Raw genomic sequence first — 24,339 nt, 5'->3', positions numbered from 1 at the left:
GAAACAAGACCCTGTTATGTGATTGGACAAGAAATTAGCCATGTGTGAAGAGCATTTAAAATGACTGATCATTACATAAAAGCCATCGATCTGGCCTCTACAATGCATTTGTTGGCATCAGATGGCTTGGTAAAAAAATGGACAAATAGGAAAACTGCCTGTGCTTGTGCTGACAGTACAGCAGCAATTTAGACATCATCGTTTGATTTGTAGGATCAGGATGGATGTCAACCAGCTGCATCAGAACAGTTTTCATTTTAAAACTGAGACAATTTAAAACAAAGACAAGCCAATGTATGTGACTAAGAACCCATTGATGCTGATACTAGGGTCCATAAAATATGATGTTCATGTGTAAGTACTTTGTCATACCCAAACCAGAAATACATACTGAAATCATGTTGTTTCAATTATCTGTGCTTTGCAATTTTAAAAGGATGCAATGATGTATTGAATTGAATTGGTCCTTAAGCACTATGATTTCCTTTCTCAGCTGATGTTAAGTTATTGGGGACACAATAAAAAAAAAAGAAAAAAGGACAGAAATGCATGGCTAGGATGATAAAATTATAAAATTAGCTTTAATTGGTTTTTAGAGGCATGTTGTCGCTCTTGTGAAAATATTTGGCCCTTTCCACCAGACACTGACAGAGAGTTGCATGTAATTAACTTAAAGGTTATAGAGAATTTCAATACCACGCTCTGTGCATCTGTCCTCCCAAATGGATCAATATCACCGCACCGTGGAGGTGGTCCGATTTAGGGGGATTCTAATGCAATGATACCCCAGGCCAAGACACGGGGTCGATGACGCTGCACAACAGCTCTCCGGTGTTGGCCACCAGGTACCTGAACGGCACCGCTTTATCATTCGATTCCGAGGCAACGGAGAATAACGGCTACCTACAAAAATCGCCGTGTGGCGCGCACAGCTCTGAAGAGATCATAAGGGGCTGTTCACACTGAACGCGTTTTTGAGTCCACTTGCGCTATTTGTAATTGTTAACCTATGTAAACGCTCAAAACGAACGCCTTTGCGCGTGAGTCCTGCGTTTTTTAGACGCCATGTCAAATTAAAAAGAGCTTTTAAAAACGCGTCAGCAGACACCTGCGCTCTGTTATACGCGTTGCGCGGCGCTTGCTTTTTTTTTTTTATTTTTTTTATTTTTTTTTTTTTTTAGCAAAAGAACGCTTTCGGTCTGAACGTCCCCTGATAGCGCAAGCTCGGTCCCGTCTGACGTAAAGGGGCTTACTGGAAGAAAACATTGCTGCTCCACACACATGCGACTGACACAAGATATATGTTAGGATATAAACGGGAATAATGTCAATTGAATGCCTTCACCGGCGTATTTTCGGAGCATTTCCTGCCGTTAAAGAAAATGGGATAGTGATGAAGACGGAATGGTAAAGCGCGCTGGTGATGATGCTGATCGCAGGATTAGGCTGACACAAAAGAGCGTTCACACCGTGTTTAATTGTGGATTAAAGGAGCTCAGACGGAGGAGGGGAGCGGGCTTGCATAACAGGGAAACATTTCTTTATTAGCGGGGAACGAACGGAGAGCCAGGCGCGCGGCGCGCAACGTTGACAGCATCGCTCGGATGGTGGTCCCGTGGACCCCGCGACTATGTCACAACAGTGCTGGGTGATTGTTCTGGTGGGTGTGATGTCGTACTTCAGCCCGGAGAGAGCACTGGGAGCCCCGCAGAAGGAAGGTGAGAGAGTCGTTCAGAAGGAATGATGTTATTGCTACGCTGGAGAGGGGAGGGGGAGGAGGCGCTGAGACGCTATGAATAAGGGAAATTTGATTATCTGATGAGAGATTTCTTGACTGGATATTTTTAACCGCTAGCTTTGGGTGATTCACGTATTGCAACGTTGTCATTATCTTGTTTCTCCCCAATGCCACATGATTTAATAATTTATGTGTATCATTAGGACATCTATAATTATACTGTATTCACATCAATGTAGGCTGCATATTGCCACCACATGCTTATTGAGACGCATCCTGCGCTGTCATGGAAATAAAGGTAGCCTATCTGTTACGCATAGGCTATGCATTGTAGACTTGCAAGCAGCTCTCATCTTTACGATGTACATAATTTAGCCTATAGGCCTGAACTAAATCATATTTTATATAGCGTGATTTTTATAAAAAACATCTCACCCCCTTTTTTAATGTTCCCAGAAATACATCGTCCGTTCCTAATTATTTTTTGTGATGGGTGTTTAGCGTTATTATTTAATAGGGACATTAACACAAATGTGCCAACAGGCCATAGTGTTTATTTGAGTGCTCTCGTATGCAATACATTTCTTACCAGATGGCCAGAGAGGATAAAAGGAGCCGCGCACAGGTCCGTGTCTGCCAGTGTCTGGGCACCGTGTCCTCGAACAATAAAAGGTTATCAGATGAATAACAACATGCTTCATGTAGGCTATTCACATCCTCTGTTTCATGTGACCGAAAAACGCGGGATTCTCCATAGCAAAATGTGTCTATAGTTAATTTGTGGTAATGATTATGACGTTTTGTTTTAGATATATTTACATGATGTTTTATTGTTAATAAGACAAGGTTCTGTTGTACTGATATAAATTGATGTTTTGAAATAATAAAGCCATAGGAAATTGCTCCATGAGACCAGCCACGCTTTTGACGCGTTAGAATAGGCCAACGTGGACAAATTTTATTATTAATTAAATAAATGTTAATTATCATAAAATCACATTCAATTGCAATTGTAATGCTAAAAAATATATAATTTTGGAGTTTCCAACGCTGTAATAGCTGACATTAGTAATGATAATATGAATGATGATGATGATGATAATAATAATAATAATAATAATAATAATAATAATAATTAAAGCTGCAAGCAGCGATGAACGGGCCCTTGCACCCTGGTGCACGTTGGGGCTGCTGTGCCAGGAGAATATCACTCCAATTTTTTGGGGGGTGTTTTTTAGCACTTAAATGTTGTTAATAATGTATCACAGTGTAAAACATGTCATTTCCTGTTGCCAGTAGGTGGTGCTTACGTGGCGTGAGGGCTGCTTCGTTGAAATTTTGTATGTGGCGCTATCGAGCCATTTTGCCACAATTAATTCTAAAACCAGTATTATATGTAAATTTTCCCCACTTTTGAGATGTGTGCAAAGTTTCATGAGTTTTCGAGCATGTTTAGGCCTCAAAAATGTGACTCGTTTCATATCGAATTTTGTCAGGCTGCCATGGACATGCCCTTCAACGAAAACTCAAAAGCTTTGCAATTTAACATCACCAAGGCCTTTAGATTAAGGCTGACTAAATATAATGTTGATCTGATTAAATCCCTGGGAGGAGTTTGTTAAAGTACAAGACCTGGAATTGGCTGTTGCCAGTAGGTGGCGCTATGACTATAACTTAATATTGGCACGTAGATGTATTCAGGCTGGGACTATTATCAAACATGTGAAGTTTGGGGCAGATTGGACATTGTATGTATGAGTTATAACAACTTCCTGTTTCATGACGAAACATCGAAGTTTGTCAGACCGTCACGGCCATGCCGTGCAGTGAAAACTCAAAAAATTTGCTATTTAGCATCGCCAAGGCCTTTAGATTAGAATAACCAAATATGAAGTAGATCTGATGAAATCTCTAGGAGGAGTTTGTTAAAGTACGATGTACATTTTTGCCACTTCTGAGGTGTGTGCAAAGTTTCATGATCTTTCGAGCATGTTTAGGCCTCAAAAATATGATTCGTTTCACATTGAACTTTGTCAGGCCACCATGGACACGCCCTTCAATGAAAACTCATAAAATCAGTGTGTGTGACCAGGTATGGCTTCAACATACAAGTTTTGGACTATTTTTCAAAGCATGAATGCCATGGAAATGCAGTTTAACAGATCAAGTATGCGTTTACAAAACAGTAGGCTACTGGGCATTTGTGTAGGCAACTTTGAAGCAAATTGAACAAAACTTCTACTAGCGGATTAAAGTGCAGAACACCTTTCCCAATATATATCATCTCGCATTGTGTGATTTAGATCAAAATCGAGATATATATTTGGTATTAGTGCTGATCACAACAGTTAGCTAAGTGTTGCTAGTGTGGTAAAATAGAGGCACTCCACTACGGTAGCATGGATTAGCACTTGCTGACATATTTTAACATGTTTGTAATAGGAGTGCATCACGGTGTAAAACATGCCACTTCCTGTTGCCAGTAGGTGGCGCTATGACTATAACTGAATATTGGCACGTAGGTGTATTCAGGCTGGGACTGTTATCAATATGTGAAGTTTTGGGCAGACTGGACATTGTATGTTTGAGTTACAACAAATTCCTGTTTAATGGCGAATCATTGAAATTTGTCAGGCCGTCACGGACACGCTGTTCAAAGAAAACTCAAAAGCTTTGCAATTTAGCATCGCCAAGGCCTTTAGATTAGACTGACCGGATATGATGTTGATCTGATTTAACCTCTAGGAGGAGGTTGTTAAAGTACGAGGCCTGGAAATGGCAAAAACTGAGCAAAAATTGAAGAGAAAAATCACATTGGCTGACTTCCTGTTGGGTTTAGGATATGGTTCTAAGATACATTTTTGTACGTGTTGACTGTACATATGCCTACCGATTTTTATACGTGTAGGTGAAATGTGGCATGAGGGCTGCTTCATTGAAATTTATTTAGGTGGTGCTATCGAGCAATTTTGCCACAATTAATTCTAAAACCAGTATCAGATGTAAATTTCCCCCACTTCTGAGATGTGTGCAAAGTTTCATGAGTTTTCGAGCATGTTTAGGCTTCAAAAATGTGACTAGTTTCATATTGAATTTTGTCAGGCCACCACAGACATGCCCTTCAATGAAAACTCAAAAGCATTGCAATTTAAAATCACCAAGGCCTTTAGATTAAGACTGACTAAATATAATGTTGATCTGATTAAATCTCTGGGAGGAATTTGTTATAGTACAAGACCTGGAATTGGCTGTTGCCAGTAGGTGGCGCTATGACTATAACTGAATATTGGCATGTAGATGTATTCAGGCCGGAACTATTATCAAACATGTGACGTTTTGGGCAGATTGGACATTGTATGTTTGAGTTATAACAACTTCCTGTTTCATGGTGAAACATCGAAATTTGTCAGACCGTCACGGCCACGCTGTGCAGTGAAAACTCAAAAGCTTCGCGATTTAGCATCACCAAGGCCTATAGATTAGAATAACCAAATGTGAAGTAGATCTGATGAAATCTCTAGGAGGAGTTTGTTAAAGTACGAGGCCTGGAAATGGCAAAAATTGAAGAGAAGAATCAAAATGATGGGGGTCCAAGAGACTTTTTTGTAGGAATTGGCATGTTACATAAGTGTACCGAATTTCGTACGTGTAGGTGAAACGTCGTGTAAAGCGCACATTGTTGAAAGATTGTAGGTGGCGCTATCGAGCCATTTTGCCACACCTAATTATGAAAACCTTATCAGTTGTAAATTTTCGCCACTTGTGATGCGTGTACAAAGTTTCATGCGATTCATTTGGGGGAAAAAAAATAAAATAATAATAATAAACGCCTAGAAGAACAATAGGGTCCTCGCACCATCAGTGCTCGGGCCCTAATAAACGCCTAGAAGAACAATAGGGTCCTTGCACCATCGGTGCTCGGGCCCTAATAATAAACGCCTAGAAGAACAATAGGGTCCTAGCACCATCGGTGCTCGGGCCCTAATAAACACCTAGAAGAACAATAGGGTCCTCGCACCATCGGTGCTCGGGCCCTAATAATAAACACCTAGAAGTACAATAGGGTCCTCGCACCATCGGTGCTCGTGCCCTAATAAACAATCGGGTACAACGGGGCTAAAGGCACACTTTAAGGTAAATGTACTTTTGTACGTGTTTCTTTGACAAATTAACGAATGAATCAGTCGATGTGAGCCCACTTTGAACATTTTTCATAACAAATCTATTCACCCCACTTAAGAAAAGCTGTGTTTTATTGGGGGCCTTTAGCCCAATCGTTCCCTATCTACTTTTTCAGTCATATAGTCATTCAGAAAAGATGAAGAAAAAATTGGATGTAGTTATTTTTAGGTATTCCTAATAAATGGCATCTAATTAGAACACTGAAAAAAGACATACTGTAAATATCCAAAATGAGCTCATCCTTAAATGAATGGCACAGTTCACACAGTAGACTTTTTAATGACTGCTTAATACATGTGATTCTTATGAAACAGCCTATCCCCAGCCTCAGCTGAGACTTGGCTGTTGGTCCTGATGTGTCTGAAAAGTCTTTGTGGTGCCTTTGCTATTTTAGGAAAAACATGACCCTAAAAGTTACATAAGCATTGTTTTATTGCATTTGATTTAAGAAATTAAAAGCAAAACAGATTTGAATTAATGGGATAAGTTTCCATAATCTATTCAGTTTATATTTGAATATTTGTGTAGTCATGTAAGTAAATGAAGAGCTAGTAAGGGGAGGGGTAGATTCTCTAACAACTGCATCTCTGTCTAACATTGATAAACAAATGATAAATGATGAAGGTGCTAGTCAATTCAATACATGAAATCAACAATTTTATTTTAGCGGATATTCATCAAGATAATCACAATATTAGTTTACCAAAGGTTATTTTAACACCCTTGCCCTCCTTCCCACCTTCTCTTCTTCACAGATGACTCTTCTAAAACAAATGACCAAATTGAGGTACAAAATCTTTCCCTCTGACCCAGTAATCCTCCAAATACAAGAATCTTTTTCAATATTTCGATAATCCAGTCCCTTTCCTAAAATAGGACCCTCCCTCCAAGGGTGTAGATTTGGCTTGAATATTGGGGGGTTGCAGCGTGAAGCATCTAAATGTTTCCATTGATAATGGTATAAATACTGGAGGGGTTAGAACACCAACCCCCCCCCCCCCCCCCCCCCCCCACCGGAACGCCCTGCCTCCCTCAAACAAATCTCCAAATACCTTCCCTTTTTCTTCAATAATAACAAGTACAAGAATGCCTTGTATGATGCTTCCTTTAAACCTAAACTCTCAAACCCCTTCCTTAACCCAACCTTAAGGTGATCTTTCCTGATTTCCTCTGCTTTTCTCTGTATTTTCACCCTTTGTGCAATGAAAATTCTTCATTGGATTCCTGTGCTATGTTCTGAATGTAACTCTGCCCTTTTCAAATTGTATTCCTTTTAGAAATATATACAAGTTCCCTTTCTCTCAGTCTCTCTCTCTCTCTCTCTCTCTCTCTCTGTCAATCAGATCAATCTTTTGACTTGTCAGCATGGATATGTGATTGAAACTATCCACCATCTCTTCTTTTTTTTTTTTTGTCTCAGTCTCTCTATCCCGGGACGGCTCTCTCTCTCCTCCCCCTTATGTGATTATTCTCATCTCCTGCTCTGGACTGGTCTCTTTTGTTCTGTTGCTTCTTACCTGCCTTTGTTGCAAAAGAGGAGGTGTGGGATTCAATGTAAGTCTCTTTAAAGTGTGTGAGTATATGTATTCCAAAGCCCTGTCTTATTAGAAGCACTGCTGAAGCATGTGGGTTTGAGTACATTTGCATTGTGAGAGTTACTGGTATAAGTCAGCATGATTTAAAACGTAAGTTTTCTTATTCTTAACAGAATTTCAATCATTATATTGTTAGCTAAAAACAACTGTTTGATATATTCCCGCCTTCCCACCTCCCCCACTTTCCTTCAGGAGTTTGATAATGCAGACGGGGAAGAATGCTCCAGGGCTTCCAGTCCTGTTCCTGAAGACAGTTTGTCCTCCTGTCCATCACTGCCAGAGGTCTACACTCTCCCTTTGCGGGAGAAGGCCTGCCACACCCTACCTAATGGCACAGGTAAGCCCACTAACCACAGGCAAGATGTACACCTTGCTCGATCACCTCTTCCTTGTAAACTCAATGTACAGACATGTCTGTAAATTCGCACAGAGGTGTCAGGAAACACCTAATGTCATATCTTGTTCTATCCCACAGACGGGTGCCAAAATTTCCGAAGGCACACGCTCAACTACTTGCAGGAGATTGGAAATGGCTGGTTTGGGAAGGTAGTCCATTTAAATTATCATATTTCTATCTCCTTTACTGCTTGCATTGTACAGAGACCAGTGGTGGATGTTAAACATATACAGCAGAAACTGGAAAGTGGTGTTTTATGATATGTGCAATCAAACCGAAATCAAATTAAATCATATCACTTTATTGTCACTACACTATATACATAAGTATAACAGATAAGACACTATTTAAGATATAAGCAATATACTCACTATTCACAATATACACGTAATAATAAATATCCACATTATACCTACACAAATATTACACAATATACAAGATATTTATGTACAAGTACATGAAAAGTAATAATGTGCTGCAAATTAGTTATATTTTTTAAGTATCTGTGAAATCTGTAAAATACCTGTGAAATAATGGGCTTTGGTCTTGTTTTCACCATCTTGAAAACCTCTCTCTTTTTACTCGTTGACTGTCTAAAATTACACTGAGCTGAATGTCTACTCAGTTTGGTGTATGTAGGTCTGTTTGCAGTCAGTGTGTCCTCACTGCACACTTAGGATGTAGGATTTTCTCTTTAATTTAGACCCAGTCTGCTGACATTCTCTCTCTTTTCCTCTCTTTCCTTTAAGAACACTTAGTGTAGTGTAGTAACTGTTTGATCTCACCCATCTCTCTCTTTCTATCTGTTAGGTAATCCTGGCTGAGGTGCTTTGTGACTGCAGTTCCTATCAGGCTGTGGTGAAGGAGCTGAGAGTCAGTGCCAGTCCTTTAGAACAGCGCAAGTTCTTGGCAGAATCAGAGCCGTACAGGTCAGAAAAACTGGGCTGCTCTAGCTGCCATTTTGTTATTCCCCACTTACTAACACTCAAATGAAATTTCTCATTAAAGTAATGAATTGACTTATTTTTGTTTAAGTTAATTTGCAATATAAAGACTTGTGATAGTCTTTGTCACAGTTCAAATAGAACATTGTGGGATCTTTAAACTTGCTGTCCCTGAACAAGTTGAAAATTAGTCCTGGAATGCTACAAAAGATAACAGATCTATTTATTGGACCCAGGATTTTAGTTAATTACATTTGCCATCTCCCCCTCTCTTCTTCCCCTTTCTCTCTTCTTCAAGTTTACAACAACATTGATAAAACAACTATCCTTTACTAATTACTTTCTTACCCCACAGAAGCCTCCAGCATCCAAATATCCTCCAGTGTTTGGGCCAGTGTAGTGAGAGCGTCCCTTTTCTCCTGGTTATGGAGTTTTGTCAACTGGTGAGAACCTAAAACTAAGACAATAACTCATATTCTGATTCTGATGCTTTGAAATATATATATATATATATATAGCACAATTACTGTCTTGGGTAGTGTGTTTGTCTCTTATCAGTAATTTAAGGAAATGCAGTCAATGTGTTCTTACTTAAGGCAATTCCTTCAAAAGACAGAAATACAATTATCTATAACAATGAATTATTATTATAAATTTTCTTATCAATTCTAAAAGGAATAAAACTATAAGGACAAAGCATTTGTGTAACAAGGTTCTTAAAATGGGCAAGGAGGAGGCGGGAACCAGCTAAACAGACAACATAAAACTTTAATAACAAACTGAACTCAAAAATAACAAACTGCAAAACAAACAAAGATGCACACACACAGCTTCGTGCGTATCTCCCTCGAACTGGTGTCTCCAGACCCCACTCCATGACGCCAGGCAATACCTTGACGGACCTTGCCTCCTGGCAGATGGCAGCAGGCTCCTCCACCTCCCAACAGACGTCAGCGCCTTCTCTGCCTCCTGGCGGCTGGCAGCGGCTCCTCCCCTTCCTGGCGGACGGCAACGAGCTCCCCCGCCCCCGGTGGACGGCAGCGAGCTCCCCCTTCCCCTGGTGGACGGCAGCGAGCTCCCCTGCCCCCTGGCGGACGGTAGTGGCTCCTCCATCCCCTGGCAGACGACAGCAGCTCCTCCATCTCTTGGCGATCTCCACGGTGTTGCAACCCTCCAACAGCGGCGAGGGCTCTCCGACAGCGCATCCCTCCTCCCTTCTGAGTTTCGGGACCAATGTAACAAGGTTCTTAAGATGGGCAAGGAGGAAGCGGGAACCAGCTGAACAGTCAATGTAAAACTTTAATAACAAACTGAACTCAAACATAACATAAACTGCAAAACAAACAAAGACACACACACAGCTTCGTGTGTCTCTCCCTCGAACTGGCGTATCCCCCACCCCCAACCCCTCCTCTCTCCTGCTGATTATTCAACTCAGTGCCAGGCATGTGTCATCATGGCCCGGCTACGCGCCACTCCTCGTCACAATTTGTTTTATTTTTTTTTCTGTTAATAATTTACAGGGCGACCTGAAGAGATATTTAAGAGCTCAGAGGAAGTCTGATGGGATGACCCCTGACCTTTTAAACCGAGACCTTTTGACCTTACAGCGAATGGCATATGAGATCACCTCAGGTCTCTTGCATCTCCATGAGAGCAATTACATCCACAGGTCAGATTGATGAAATATCCTGTCAGCATGATGTTACTGTAGCAATATGCTGTTCACACAAAATCAGACTTTTAAAGCTATCAGGACAATGTGACTGACTTAGACATATGGGCATTAGTTAAAATGAATGGTTTATGATATATAGAAAAATGATGGTTCAGTCTTCTTTCTGTTTTTCTCCAGTGATTTGGCACTGAGGAACTGCCTCCTAACCTCAGATCTTACTGTTCGGATCGGAGACTATGGCCTCTCGCACAACCAATATAAGGTACTTATTTTAACACCTTGCTCTCCTAAACTTGAGACCCAAGAAACTTCATAGAAACTTCATAGAGTAAGCCTGTGGTCCTCATTCAATCAGTGAAGAAGACTTTTTTTGGGGGGGATTGTTCACCCTATAAGACTCAAAAATACAGTAATTGAATTCATATTGCTTAATCAGCATTTAGCTGTGTAATGGTTTTGAGAAGCTTAACTTCCCAAGGAAACACTTTATGTAATGTGGTTTTTTATATATCACACAAATAGGAGGATTACTATCTAACCCCAGACAAACTGTGGATCCCTCTCCGCTGGATCGCCCCTGAACTTCTGGAGGAGTTTCGTGGGAATCTGATTGTTACTGATCAAACCAAAACCAGCAATGTGTGGTATGGACATATAATGGACAACAATACAATAAAAACACATAAAAAAACAATATTGGCATTCACTGAAACAAAAAGCACTATTTTGCCACTATATGCTATATAAAAACATAATACATCTGAGAAGTGAACATTCTTCCATGTTTAATAATATTTGAGATCTTCTTTGTAATATGTGAACATGGATTTTAAGTCGCAGACTAATATCACAATTTCAAAGATGTTATATCTAGAGATGGGATTTAAAATGTTTATGACTAATAACACTGGGTAAAAATATAGTTGTATTATATTTAAACATTCTGAGGTGCCAGCGTTGTTAAATGGATGAATTACATTTCAGTGTAACGTCAGTTCTTTTCTTGGTTTTTCCTAAAGTTCAAACTATGTCTCTTCCTACAATTGATTTACAGGTCTCTGGGTGTGGTGATATGGGAGCTGTTTGAATTTGGAGCCCAGCCATACAGACACCTAAGCGATGAAGAGGTTTTCACTTTCGTCATCAGGGAACGACAGATCACTCTGGCTCAACCTCGCCTCAAACTCGCTCATGCAGACTATTGGTCAGTTTTGTTAATGGTTTTATTAACTTCATTTACTTAGGTGCACAAAATATTTTCTTTTTTTTTTTTTTACTTAAAAAGAAGTATTTACACCTAAAGAAATGTATGGTACTTTTGAAAAATTTGTTTGAAATTATGTAAGATGAAGACCCTAGCCATGTTATCACTAACCCCCCTGTAATGACAAATATGTCTGTAAATAGAATAGGCTATTTCTATGATGGCTATGATTCTATCAGTAACCGAAAACTTTTGCTTTCGTGTGATGCTGCATCCATGCTGGTAGTTCTCAGTAAAGTCCAAGACCTCAGTTGTTTAGAAAGACAAAAAAGAACAAGCTCAGCTTAAAAAAAAGAACCTTCCATTTATTTTATAACTAGTGCACAAGTGAGCAATGTATACTAATAAAGTGAAATAGAACAGTGTAATTTTAGTAAAGTATGTGATTCTTTTAATAATATCTTTGTGTCCCTTTTTAACAAAATCTGTGACAGAATACAAACATTATTAAGAAAACCTTTGCATATTTTCTTAGGTATGAGGTCATGCAGTCATGCTGGTTACCTCAATCCCAGCGGCCGACGGTCAGCGAAGTCTTCCTCCTCCTCTCCTCTCTCCTTGCCGCAGAACAAGGAAGTCGAAAGAGTACTAGAAGCGATGGGGATGAGGAGGATTATGAGGAAGATGATGGACAAGGAATGAGAGGAGAGAGTGAAGAGTCATTTGAGAGGCGATGGAATGAACTTCGGTCCCCTGCTTTCCAGTCAGCCGCAAACAAACTATTGAGAGAGAAAGAGTATGGGAGGGAAGATGGCTGCCTCAGGGGCAACGGAAGCTCCTTTCCTCTTTTGGACCCTGTGGACAATATGACCATTCCTACATCTGAACTCGATGACATCCTTACAGTAACAGAAACAAGCAAAGGCTTAAACTTTGAATATTTCTGGGAAAAGACTCATGGCAGGAGGGGTTACAAACCACTTCCTCCACCCCAACCAATACCAACACCCAATTCTGCCCACAGGCAAACTTTGGACACACCCACTGTTGTCCCTGTGATCAGTGCCCGCAGCCCTTCATTGGCCAGTGAGTATTACATCCGCCTTGAAGAGCATACTTCCCAGGATAAGTCTCCTAGTCTACATGGAAAAGGTCACGCATTAAGAACAAATTCAATGTGCCCTGGAGACTTGGAGCTGGTCGAGCTTCAGACAGGGACTGCTGAAAAAGACAGACAAGCTTTCAGTCAGCATGATGGCTTTGTGAGAGGCACCTCTCAGACTGTCAGATCCAGCGAGGTACAGGTTTTGGTTCCAAACACTGGTTTGGTTGAGTTTAGTAAGGAGAGCTGTAACAGAGTAACAGATTTAGCTGTAAAAGACATTGGAGACCCAAACCAAAATTTCTCTAGATCCCTTGGCTCCCAAGCACCCATCCTTCCACCTAAACCACGTTCAATGTCCACATCTTCTGGCAGCCATCTACACTCACACCCCCTGCCTGCTCCTCCATTAGGATACTCAAGAACATATGGTTTAGATGTCTACCCTGGATCCTCATACCCAATGTGCAAAGTTGAGACCTCCGATTCTTTGTTAATAAGTAGCTCCTCACTGTCAAAAGCCAATTTTGACCATTTGGGCTTTAATCGCACTCACCTGAAACTGCCCCCATCTCCATCTCTCTCTCCTTCCATTCCACCTTCCGCTGGGTGTCATTCTGTGTTCCCCCCACCCCAAAACTGTCCTTCACCTCTTCCACCCCACTACAGACTCCAAAAGGGTCACAATTACTCATCAGAGACATGTACCAGATACAATGTGGTGCACTTGCAAAGAGACCCACTGAGCTGTCACCACACTGATGAGCAAAATGCTGACAGAGGCATTACGCGATCTCAGTCTTTGTACAATTCGAGGGATGGCCCAGATACATGCACTCAAGACAATGAGTTGTCAACTGACCTTCATTCATCCTTTTCCAAAATGACCCATTTCCAATCCACAATTCCAAAAATTGAGAGAACATCATCCTCTAGCCCAGAGATCTCAAAGGATGATGATGATGATGATGATGATGATTTAGTTGATGACTCACCGTTTATGTCACCAGACAGTTTCACCAGTGGCACAACCATTGAGCACATCAGCCTGGTTGATGAGCCAGACCCTGCTACAGCTGAGCTTTTCTTAAAGGGGATGAAGAGAACCCAGTCACGCCTTGCCAATATCCTCCCAGCCATATGGAGAGAAGATGCAGTCATGCAAAGGGAACGTGTTGCCATGGCTAGGAAATCCCCCATACACCTGTTTCTGACTGAGATCTCTAATGACTCCATGGACATAAAAGAGGGCGAAAGTTTATCGGCAAAAGAAAGTGATGGAAGAAAAGACAAAGAAAGTGGATTCAAAGAAATGCCACGATCCAAGTCTCTTGTCACAGAACTTGACTCATCCTCACAGTCTTGGGGCCCAAACAAAGACTTCCTGACTGGATATGAATGCCGTGCCAAAAAAAGAGATTTGTTCCTCACAGAGATTGAGATATCAGTGTCAGATTGTGAGGATGCATATGATGGTGAAGGTGGGACCCCAGTTTCCAGATTTGGAACCACACCTCATCCATATGCACATCCTACAGACCTGCCATCATATGCAGAGGCTGAAGAGGCTTTCTCACAGGGGATGAAGAAGTCTCATTCCTTGCTCTCTGAAATATCCAATGAGGGTGTAAAACCTGAGCCTAAGAAAGGGGAAATGACTAGAGAGGAATTCTTTAAGGAGATTCAATCTGCTGAAACATTTTTAACTGAAACCATTACAAGGCAATGTAAAAAGGAAGAGAGTGTGTCACCTATTCCATTGTCTCCTGAGTATGAGACAATATGCATTGACCCAGAATCGGCTCAGACAATACAGTTTGAATCAGACAGAGCAAGAATGGAAAAGTCGACAAGTGACACAAAAGAAGCAATTTATGCTCAAGTCACCAAGCGGGCAAAAAAGAGTGAAATAAAGGTTGCCATGCGTCCAGAAATTCCAGTACTTCAAATAGCATCAGAGTTACAAAATCTTGAGTTAGGCCAGAAAATAACTCACTCTTTAGATCCAGGCAGTTACTTTAAACCTGAAATACAGCCTGAGTCATTCCCAAAGAATTCCCCAAATAACTTTACCCCCTCAGAGGTAATGCATAAACATGGGCTTCTACTGGACCAGATATCTCCTGTTATTAAAAAGGCTCAAGATATTGAAACAAAGCACAATGCTGATGTGCCACTATGTGATGTAAAATATAAACAGATAGAAGGGCTAAACAGGCAGTCTCAGGATCAGTGTTTGTCACATGACTATTTAAGTGAAGCTCCAATAGAAAGCAGGAATTTGTACAATGTTAACAGTTCCCACAAAGATGACAAAACTCAAATCACTGGTGATACCCAGAGCAGAAGTGTAGCTGAAACTGATTTGATTGGCACACTTGCTCAGGCAAATGAGCAAACAAACAGCAAACATCACAGTGATTTACCTGGTGTAGAGGTGATGACATCAAATGTAACATTTAAAGAAGCATTTGAACATCTAAACCAGAGCCCAAATGAATCATCCTCTCTAGATTGGTCAGAAAACAGAAATTCAGCAAGTGAAACAACATCTACAAAGGAGAGGGAATACAGTTCAGTCATGTCCCCTTCAGTTACTCAAGACTCCTCCATCATCAATGGACAGATCTCAAAAATAAAGACATCTTCTAAATCCCTTGATCAAACCACTCTAACTGACAGAGAGACCCATGGGACCATCTGCCATGAACAAGATGCAAAAACTACACAGGAGAAAATACTTCTGAGTGACTCATTACTATCTTTAAGTGAATCGAGCACAGATGTATTCCCATCACTGATGGTATATGAACCCAACTCAGATCAGTCAATCTCCACCATGACCCCCACAGATTCTGTCTTGTCCCCTTTAACCTCTAGTTCTCTAGACTGCCTCACACCTGCAGACTGCTGGGTGGGTGGAGAAAGCAGTGGATGGAGGGCCCTGGGAAGTGAAACTCCATTTCGGGACTCTGCCTACTTCTCTGACAGTGACTTGGATGGTGGAGAAGGTTTAGGCAGAAGAGGTACTGATGGGCTTGGCTCTTCCCGTCCAGGTGCTGTTCGAGTGGGAGAGCGAGGAATATTGATGGGAATTGAGGAAAAGTTGGAGATCGAGGATGATGGACCACTGGAGCTTGAAGATTTTGAAAAGGAGGGGGAAATGAAATGGGACATCCAGGAATTATGGGTTTCAAATGAAGCAGCTGATATTGGGATAGATGATATAAGAGTTTTAGAGAGTACTATGGTAGAGAAGAGTCTCAAAAAAGGTGCTGTTAAAGCAATTGTCTTGGGAGACTCTCAGAGTGATGGCAATGCTGATTTTATTTCCAGGTTGTTCTCCAATGGAGAGGATGAGCCAATTAAAGGATTTTCATTTAGTGACAGCTCCATTAACTTCCAAAACTCCTCTCTTGTTAAAAATAATGAGCTGGTCATGTCCCACCCATTTTCAAAAGAGACAATGTTTCATGATTCAGATGCTACAGACCTTGGTCTGCTTTCCCGAACAGTTTCAGAGCCCCCCAAAAGGGAAGAACTCATTGAACATTGTGCATATTTGCAGACTGCTAACTGTAAAGGGGAAGGTTGTACATCACCTGAATTCCCTAATGCTGGAAGTGACCATGAACAACCATCAGACAAAACTAAATCCAGGTTATCACAGTTTTATAGCTTACAGTCTGATTATTCTAAATGCACCAGCAGCATTGATATAAACACAGACCTCAGCAATGATGACACAAAATGCAGCCTGACCCATTTCGTCTGGTCTGAGACAAAAGCTGAACGACTTATGGGAGAGGAGAAAAGCAAGCTTGATATCCAAGACTCTGATGCAAATGAACTTGGCTTGAGAAACCTCTCTTATTTAGAGGAGAATGAGCAGACAAAAGAGAGGTCTGAAAGTCAGTTAACTGTTGGTGAACTCTGCTTTACTATCAAGGAAGCCTTACAAAATGAGCAAGACAGCTGTGTGGAGCCCTCAAAAGTTGAAAGTTCAGATGAGTTCAACAGCGGTGCCTCTGTGGGACTTGAACTTAAGGAAAAAGAGTTGTGGAACGCCCTTGAGGAAGATTACGGTACAGAGGTGACTGTGAGTGGTGAAATCAATTGCCACAGATTTCAGCAGGGTGAGCTACACCTTTGGCCTGTGGAAAATGATCAATGGGCTGCAGCCGAAACCCGGGCACAAGAAGCAGGGCTCGGATCGGAGCTCTTCCCAAGTTTTGAGAAAAAAGCCTGGGCAGAGGAAGAACACTTACTGGTAAGCCATGAATTCTGGGAATCTGAAGCAAACAATGAACTAGCAGATAGTGAGGCTCATCCATCTGCTCAGAGAATATGTGAAGATACATATAATGACGAGAGCCTTGGACAGGTTGGTGATCCACCATCTGAAATTTTTAAACTGATCCTTTCTGGTGGGGTTAAAGAAACTTGTAAATCTCAGCAGACACCAGTAGAAGTGTTGGACTTCCAGCAAGAGGAGAACATGGAAAATCCAGACATGGAAAATGGAAAACCAGAGCTGTATACTAACAATATTAAGATAGATGTTGAAATTTTGGAGAACCCAGAGCAGGAGATGCCTGTACATCACAGACCTGTTGAGATGATGATTCATGATACTCAGAATTCTGAGGCATGTTTACAAAATTATGTGGGAGATGAATTCATTGGGGATGAAGATGATAAAGAATTCAGCAGGCAAGAGGATAACGAAAACATGGTAGGTGTTAGAGGTTGCATGACTCACTCTCCCTCACTTTCCACTTCAGACCATGCTCAAACTGATGAGTTGGAACCTCTAAAATACCAGAAAGAAACTCTTTTTAGTCACAGCAACAATGTGGACCAAACTGATGCCAAATGGGCACCCAAAACTGAAGCAAGCAAAGTGCTGGTCACAGGCCTTGAGGAACATCAAGCCTACATGGCAGATATGTCAAACTCAGTCACTGCAACTAAACTGGCTGATAGTTCTCCCCTCATTCAGTGTATCTACAATACTGAAACTAGTAGACAAGATGCTGAAGGTAATCATTGTCCTGCCAGGAACAGGAAAGGACAAGATGATGTTTCTCTAGAAAAAAAAAGATCAGATTCTCCATCTTGCCCAAGTCTAACCAAAAGTACTGATCCAGAGCCATGTAAAATCCACAGTAGCAATGTTCAGTGTTCAGCACCAGCACTGATTTCAATGGACCTGTCAGAATGTGTTGCCTCCCCACATATAGAAGTGGGGAAATGCCAAAATCCAAGTAGTTTCCAAAACACAGTACACCACATAGAAATAAAAACCAGCACAAATATATTCTGTGCCACAGACCAAGCTTCTACTAAAGGACGTGAAGAGCATTCAGACTGTTCTGATAATACCAATTGTTTAGTTCAGTCTCTTGAAGAAACTGCCGCCAGTACCATTACCCACAACAAAGGTATCACTGCAAATTTGGGTCAAAAAAATCACACATCTCTCATAAAAGAAAACTACATTCACCCGGAATCAAACAGTTTACGGGAGGATGACAGAAATAGCCTGTCCCAGAAAACAGCCCATCCACCTCTCTCACAGTGTTCTCTGAACACCATCCCAGAGTTGTTGATCTCTGAGTGGAAGGATTTGGACGAGGAGCCTCTAGAGGATTTTGAAAAACTGGAGCAGCTGTGCTGCATTTCTGGGGATGAAGATACCTTTGGAGATCTGTTTTTAGGCAACTTAGATTTGCTTGAATCTTTGAAGAAACATCCAGAGCAAAGAACGGGTGGCACTAGTGGCATAGAAAACCAAGATGAATCAGCTGTTTCAGAGGGGAAGACGAGAGTAGAGTTAAAAGAGGAAGTCGATGGGATATCAAAAAGTTCCACAGCTGTCTTGCAGAACACAGAGCAATACGAAAACATGTCTCCAAATTTCCTAGGAGAAGCTGAGCTGTCACTGGAGAAGAGAACAGGGCAACATGGGCCAACAGCTCTCTCACCGTGCCATTGTACAGATGGTTCCAAAGGGCAGAGGTCACTCTCCAAAATGCAGACAAAGAATGGACTGATGATGCAGGTGGGTAGAAACTCCAACTATTTTGTAAAAACAATATATTTAGGTTGTGTGGTCTGCAGTTTCTGAAACCTTTTGCATTTGTATCCAAACATTTGTTTAGGTTTGTGAGGAGAGGCTTCAGTACTCTCTCAGTGAAAATGTTAAAGCCAATGTTCTGTGGGGGGCTACGGTTAGTGACAGTGTGATTTTACACCCTTGGGGAGCCACTACCACTTCGTTCCCTGAAGAGAGTGTTGCAAACAAAGAAGAAAAGGAGAGGTATAGTTATGGATCCTACAAAAAATATTTATAATGATGGAAAAAAACAGCATATCAGACATTAATGGTCTGAATGTTAAAGGAATAGTGCACTCAAAAATTTAAATTCTGTCACCTTCATGTTGTTCCAGACCTGTATGACTTACTTTCTTCTGTGGAATACAGAAGGAAAAAAAATGTAATCTTCAAATTTCTTTTTGCCAAATAATGCAAATGATTAGTGACTCCGGGCTGTCAAGCTCCAAAAAGGAAAAGAAAAAAACATACCATAACACCACAGTAAAAGTATTCGATGCCATAGTCTTCTGAAGCCATAAGATCAATCAACTTGAAAAGACCAAAGTCATTATTCACTCTCAAATCAAATCAAAGGAAATTAAATCATTGATCATGTCCCATATACAGCGCACAAGTCAAACATGACACGTCAATAACATCTAACCTCATTACGAGATTAGGGCGAGTATATAATGACAGAATTGTAATTTCTGAGTGAGCTATTCCTTTTTATTCCATTTGCAGTTAATGTTTTGTACCACTAACATTGAAAAAAAATGGCTTCATTGCACTTAAGTGATCACTAATAAATTAGAGAGAATTGTTCTTGTTGAAATGGGATTTGTATTAGTACCGTTTTCATTGTCTGATGGAAAAACCCTGGTCAGATCTTTTTTTTGGTTTGATGGTCATTTAGATACATATTAACTCCAGAAAATGTAATCTTAGCTTTTACAGTCTTAATTTGACATTCAATACAGTCACAGGCTCTGATTTCAAACTATTATACATAAATGCATTTCTTGATAAGGGAGGTAAAAACCTGACTTCATCTCAGTGTAAATGGTTTATCTTAGCAGTGAAGAGGAGACCTCTCCCATGTCTCTCTCTGTGTCTGTGAGTGAACCTGCTGAAAAACAGACAGAAGCACTGACTGTGCTTGAACAGCCTGAGGTTACTCCCTCTCTGCCAGCTGCAAACCAAGCAATGAAAGGTACTGTGAACCAAAAGAGAAAAGCACTTAAACCAATTTAACAAACACTGTTCAGTGTCAGTTGGATTTGTGCTGATTTAATGTCAGTTGTGCATGTTTTTATGCTGTTTTGAAATGTTTTACGTTTTGAAATATTACAGGAATATTACAGGTTCAACACAAGTTAAGCTCAATCGACAGCATTTGTGGTAAAATGTTGATTACCAACAAAAATTATTTCGAATCGTCCCTCCTTTTAAAAAAAAAAAAAAAAGCAAAAATCGAGGTTACAGTGAGGCACTTACAATAGAAGTGAATGTGGCCAATTATTCCTTTTATTATAACTTAAAATACAATGATTATTTCCACATGTCCCCCAATTTATAATGGTTGCTACACCCCTGCAGAAACTACACCTTGAGAGCTTAACTACGGAAGCAGTTGCATTTGTAATATAATGACACTACTGAATTAAAGGTGTAAATATTATTAGTTACGTTATATTATATGTTATGTGGTACCTGATGATCACAAACGTGTTTTGATATTACACTGTATTCATCACTCCCTCTCCACCTCTACTTTCAGCTAAGCTGGCCCGTCTCTCCCTATCCCTCCCTCCGCTTGCTCTCTCTCTTCCTATTTCACCGAACCTTAAAGGAGGATTCTGGGAAGGGCGAGAGCACAGAGCGGGGAGCAGGAGGGGAGCATCAACAGACAGTGATCCAGATGAAGATGAAGAAGAGGAACAGGAGAATGAGTCTCCCAGGCGTGTTATTGTTGTCACGGAAACAGATGTTGACAAGCGAGTGGGCTTGCGTAGCTTGTTGAAATCGCCAAAGGAGCCAGTGGATAAAGAGAACCGTGATCATGGCAGGAATGTGTCATTTTTTGATGACGTCACAGTCTATCTTTTTGATCAGGTATGTCAGGGGAAAGGGCAACAAGTAACTTAAAGGGATAGTTCACCCTAAAATGAGAATGACAGAATTTTAATTTTAGGGTGAACTACATGTTAAACATTGTTTAATGAAAACATATATACTTAAGTAATCTAATGCATTTTCTGTCATGTTACTTTTTCTTATCCTAAAACTCTTTATGGCAGGAAACTCCAACCAATGAACTGAGTTCTGGTTCTGGTAGTTCATCTCCCCAAGAAAAGCCCCCGGACACTGATAGTTTTGGTAAGTGTGTTCATCAGAAGATGTCATAATATGGGTATGATCTGCAAATCTTTTTATAAATGCAATGCTCTAATGATGTCACTGTCACAAAAATAACATATTTAGAAACACATTATCTATCTGCCATATCACCCTGTTGCTCAAGACTGGTTACCCATTGAAGCTAAGCAGGGTTGAGCCTGGTCAGTACCTGGATGGGACACCTGGAAAAACTAATGCTGTTGCTGGAAGAGGTATTAGGGAGGCCAGCAGGGGGTGCTCACCCTGTGGTCTGAGTGGGTCCTAATGCCCCAGTATAGTGATGGGGACACTATACTGAAAAAAATCTTGGATGAGATGTTAAACTGAGGTCCTGACTCTGTCATCATTAAAAATCCCAGGGCACTTCTCTTAAAAAGTAGGAGTGCCCTAGAATGTCGTGGAAAAGTTCATTTATTTCAGTAATTCAACTCAAATTGTGAAACTCGTGTATTAAATAAATTCAATGCACACAGACTGAAGTAGTTTAAGTCTTTGGTTCTTTTAATTGTGATGATTTTGGCTCACATTTAACAAAAACCCACCAATTCACTATCTCAACAAATTAGAATACATCATAAGACCAATAAAAAAAAAAAACATTTTTAGTGAATTGTTGGCCTTCTGGAAAGTATGTTCATTTACTGTATATGTACTCAATACTTGGTAGGGGCTCCTTTTGCTTTAATTACTGCCTCAGTTTGGCGTGGCATGGAGGTGATCAGTTTGTGGCACTGCTGAGGTGGTATGGAAGCCCAGGTTTCTTTGACAGTGGCCTTCAGCTCATCTGCATTTTTTGGTCTCTTGTTTCTCATTTTCCTCTTGACAATACCCCATAGATTCTCTATGGGGTTCAGGTCTGGTGAGTTTGCTGGCCAGTCAAGCACACCAACACCATGGTCATTTAACCAACTTTTGGTGCTTTTGGCAGTGTGGGCAGGTGCCAAATCCTGCTGGAAAATGAAATCAGCATCTTTAAAAAGCTGGTCAGCAGAAGGAAGCATGAAGTGCTCCAAAATTTCTTGGTAAACGGGTGCAGTGACTTTGGTTTTCAAAAAACACAATGGACCAACACCAGCAGATGACATTGCACCCCAAATCATCACAGACTGTGGAAACTTAACACTGGACTTCAAGCAACTTGGGCTATGAGCTTCTCCACCCTTCCTCCAGACTCTAGGACCTTGGTTTCCAAATGAAATACAAAACTTGCTCTCATCTGAAAAGAGGACTTTGGACCACTGGGCAACAGTCCAGTTCTTCTTCTCCTTAGCCCAGGTAAGACGCCTCTGACGTTGTGGTTCAGGAGTGGCTTAACAAGAGGAATACGACAACTGTAGCCAAATTCCTTGACATGTCTGTGTGTGGTGGCTCTTGATGCCTTGACCCCAGCCTCAGTCCATTCCTTGTGAAGTTCACCCAAATTCTTGAATTGATTTTTCTTGACAATCGTAAGGCTGCGGTTCTCTCGGTTGGTTGTGCATCTTTTTCTTCCACACTTTTTCCTTCCACTCAACTTTCTGTTAACATGCTTGGATACAGCACTCTGTGAACAGCCAGCTTCTTTGGCAATGAATGTTTGTGGCTTACCCTCCTTGTGAAGGGTGTCAATGATTGTCTTCTGGACAACTGTCAGATCAGCAGTCTTCCCCATGATTGTGTAGCCTAGTGAACCAAACTGAGAGACCATTTTGAAGGCTCAGGAAACCTTTGCAGGTGTTTTGAGTTGATTAGCTGATTGGCATGTCACCATATTCTAATTTTTTGAGATAGTGAATTGGTGGGTTTTTGTTAAATGTGAGCCAAAATCATCACAATTAAAAGAACCAAAGACTTAAACTACTTCAGTCTGTGTGCATTGAATTTATTTAATACATGAGTTTCACAATTTGAGTTGAATTACTGAAATAAATGAACTTTTCCATGACATTCTAATTTATTGAGATGCACCTGTATATGTCTGTCTGTCTGTCTGTTTGTCTGTCTTAGTACTGACATTAGGAAATAATGCAAGCATATCCCTATGCTGTAATTATAACAGGAGTGCATCATGAACATCTACAGTATAGGCCAATACCCTGTCAGTCATCAGCACATCCCTGTACAAAGAGTCCACAAGCATTTATGATCATAAGATTGTTTCATTACAACACATAAAAGTGCATAAACAGTTCAAATTAATGCACATACAGTATAAATAGAAAATCATATTCATAGCACACTGCTAAATATTTTTGCATATCAATATCATATCAAACATTCAGAAAAGATTTCATTCAGAAACATTAACCCTTTCAGAAAATTACAGTTCTTACCTGCTCATCTGAAATTCCTGCCTGTCTGCTTTCCTGACCCAGAAAACAACAAATGATAATTTCTATGGTGCCTATTAATGTCTCCACTGACTCCACATATGAGTCATGTGATCTATTTCATGTTTTCAAAATTCATATGATAGTTTTGTGTGAGGAACAGGCCTACAGACCGAAATTGCATGTTGTCAGCCACTGACTGTCTAATGAGACACAAAGTTGTATTCCTGCAGGGGGCACTTGACGCTCTGAAAGCAGAATCCTCCACGCATACGCATTTAAATCTCAGATTGTTTTACATCTCATAGCAGACATTTTACACTGGATAGTTATTTTTAATAAAAACTTATTTCAAGGATTCATACCTGTGAATGGAAATCTGCCTTAGCAGTATTTATAAAACTATTTAAAAAATCCTCATCCAGTAATAATAAACAACTGTGATTGGCCCATCCTAGCCAGCACTGAGAAAAGTAACAGGTACTGTACCATGTGTCAGCACCATCAACGTGCTGTTTTTCATTTAAATCTCAGAACGTTTTATATCATATTGGAGACATTTTTACCCTGGATAGTACTTTTTTAATTTTTAATTTTATAAAAACTGATAATTGCAAGGATTCATACTTGTGAATGTATCATCCACCTCAGCATTATCTATATTCAGTTTTTTGTCTGATTATGACAGAC

General features: G+C 40.6%; 1 protein-coding gene across 3 annotated transcripts in view; it reads left to right on the top strand.

Annotated features, from left to right (window-relative positions):
- Positions 1-1,192: 1,192 nt before the first annotated feature.
- The window catches only part of LOC127453281 (uncharacterized), a 24,737-nt gene continuing 1,590 nt past the window's right edge, over positions 1,193-24,339 (top strand). The window contains exons 1-15 of one of the 3 annotated variants that reach the window (XM_051719530.1): positions 1,193-1,718; positions 7,341-7,474; positions 7,708-7,852; positions 7,991-8,061; positions 8,723-8,841; positions 9,215-9,299; positions 10,380-10,528; positions 10,712-10,796; positions 11,057-11,178; positions 11,589-11,738; positions 12,274-18,904; positions 19,005-19,162; positions 20,017-20,153; positions 20,721-21,055; positions 21,241-21,319. In XM_051719530.1, the coding sequence (XP_051575490.1) occupies positions 1,631-1,718; positions 7,341-7,474; positions 7,708-7,852; positions 7,991-8,061; positions 8,723-8,841; positions 9,215-9,299; positions 10,380-10,528; positions 10,712-10,796; positions 11,057-11,178; positions 11,589-11,738; positions 12,274-18,904; positions 19,005-19,162; positions 20,017-20,153; positions 20,721-21,055; positions 21,241-21,319 (8,488 nt within the window). In that variant the 5' untranslated portion in view covers positions 1,193-1,630. Of the gene's footprint in view, positions 1,719-7,340; positions 7,475-7,707; positions 7,853-7,990; positions 8,062-8,722; positions 8,842-9,211; positions 9,300-10,379; positions 10,529-10,711; positions 10,797-11,056; positions 11,179-11,588; positions 11,739-12,273; positions 18,905-19,004; positions 19,163-20,016; positions 20,154-20,720; positions 21,056-21,240; positions 21,320-24,339 lie in introns of all 3 variants that reach the window. The other 2 variants (XM_051719531.1, XM_051719529.1) reach the window with 2 other exon arrangements.

This window comes from Myxocyprinus asiaticus, chromosome 15, assembly GCF_019703515.2.
Source record: "Myxocyprinus asiaticus isolate MX2 ecotype Aquarium Trade chromosome 15, UBuf_Myxa_2, whole genome shotgun sequence".
Lineage (NCBI taxonomy): Eukaryota > Metazoa > Chordata > Actinopteri > Cypriniformes > Catostomidae > Myxocyprinus > Myxocyprinus asiaticus.
This window is presented reverse-complemented; position numbering and strand designations above follow the sequence as displayed.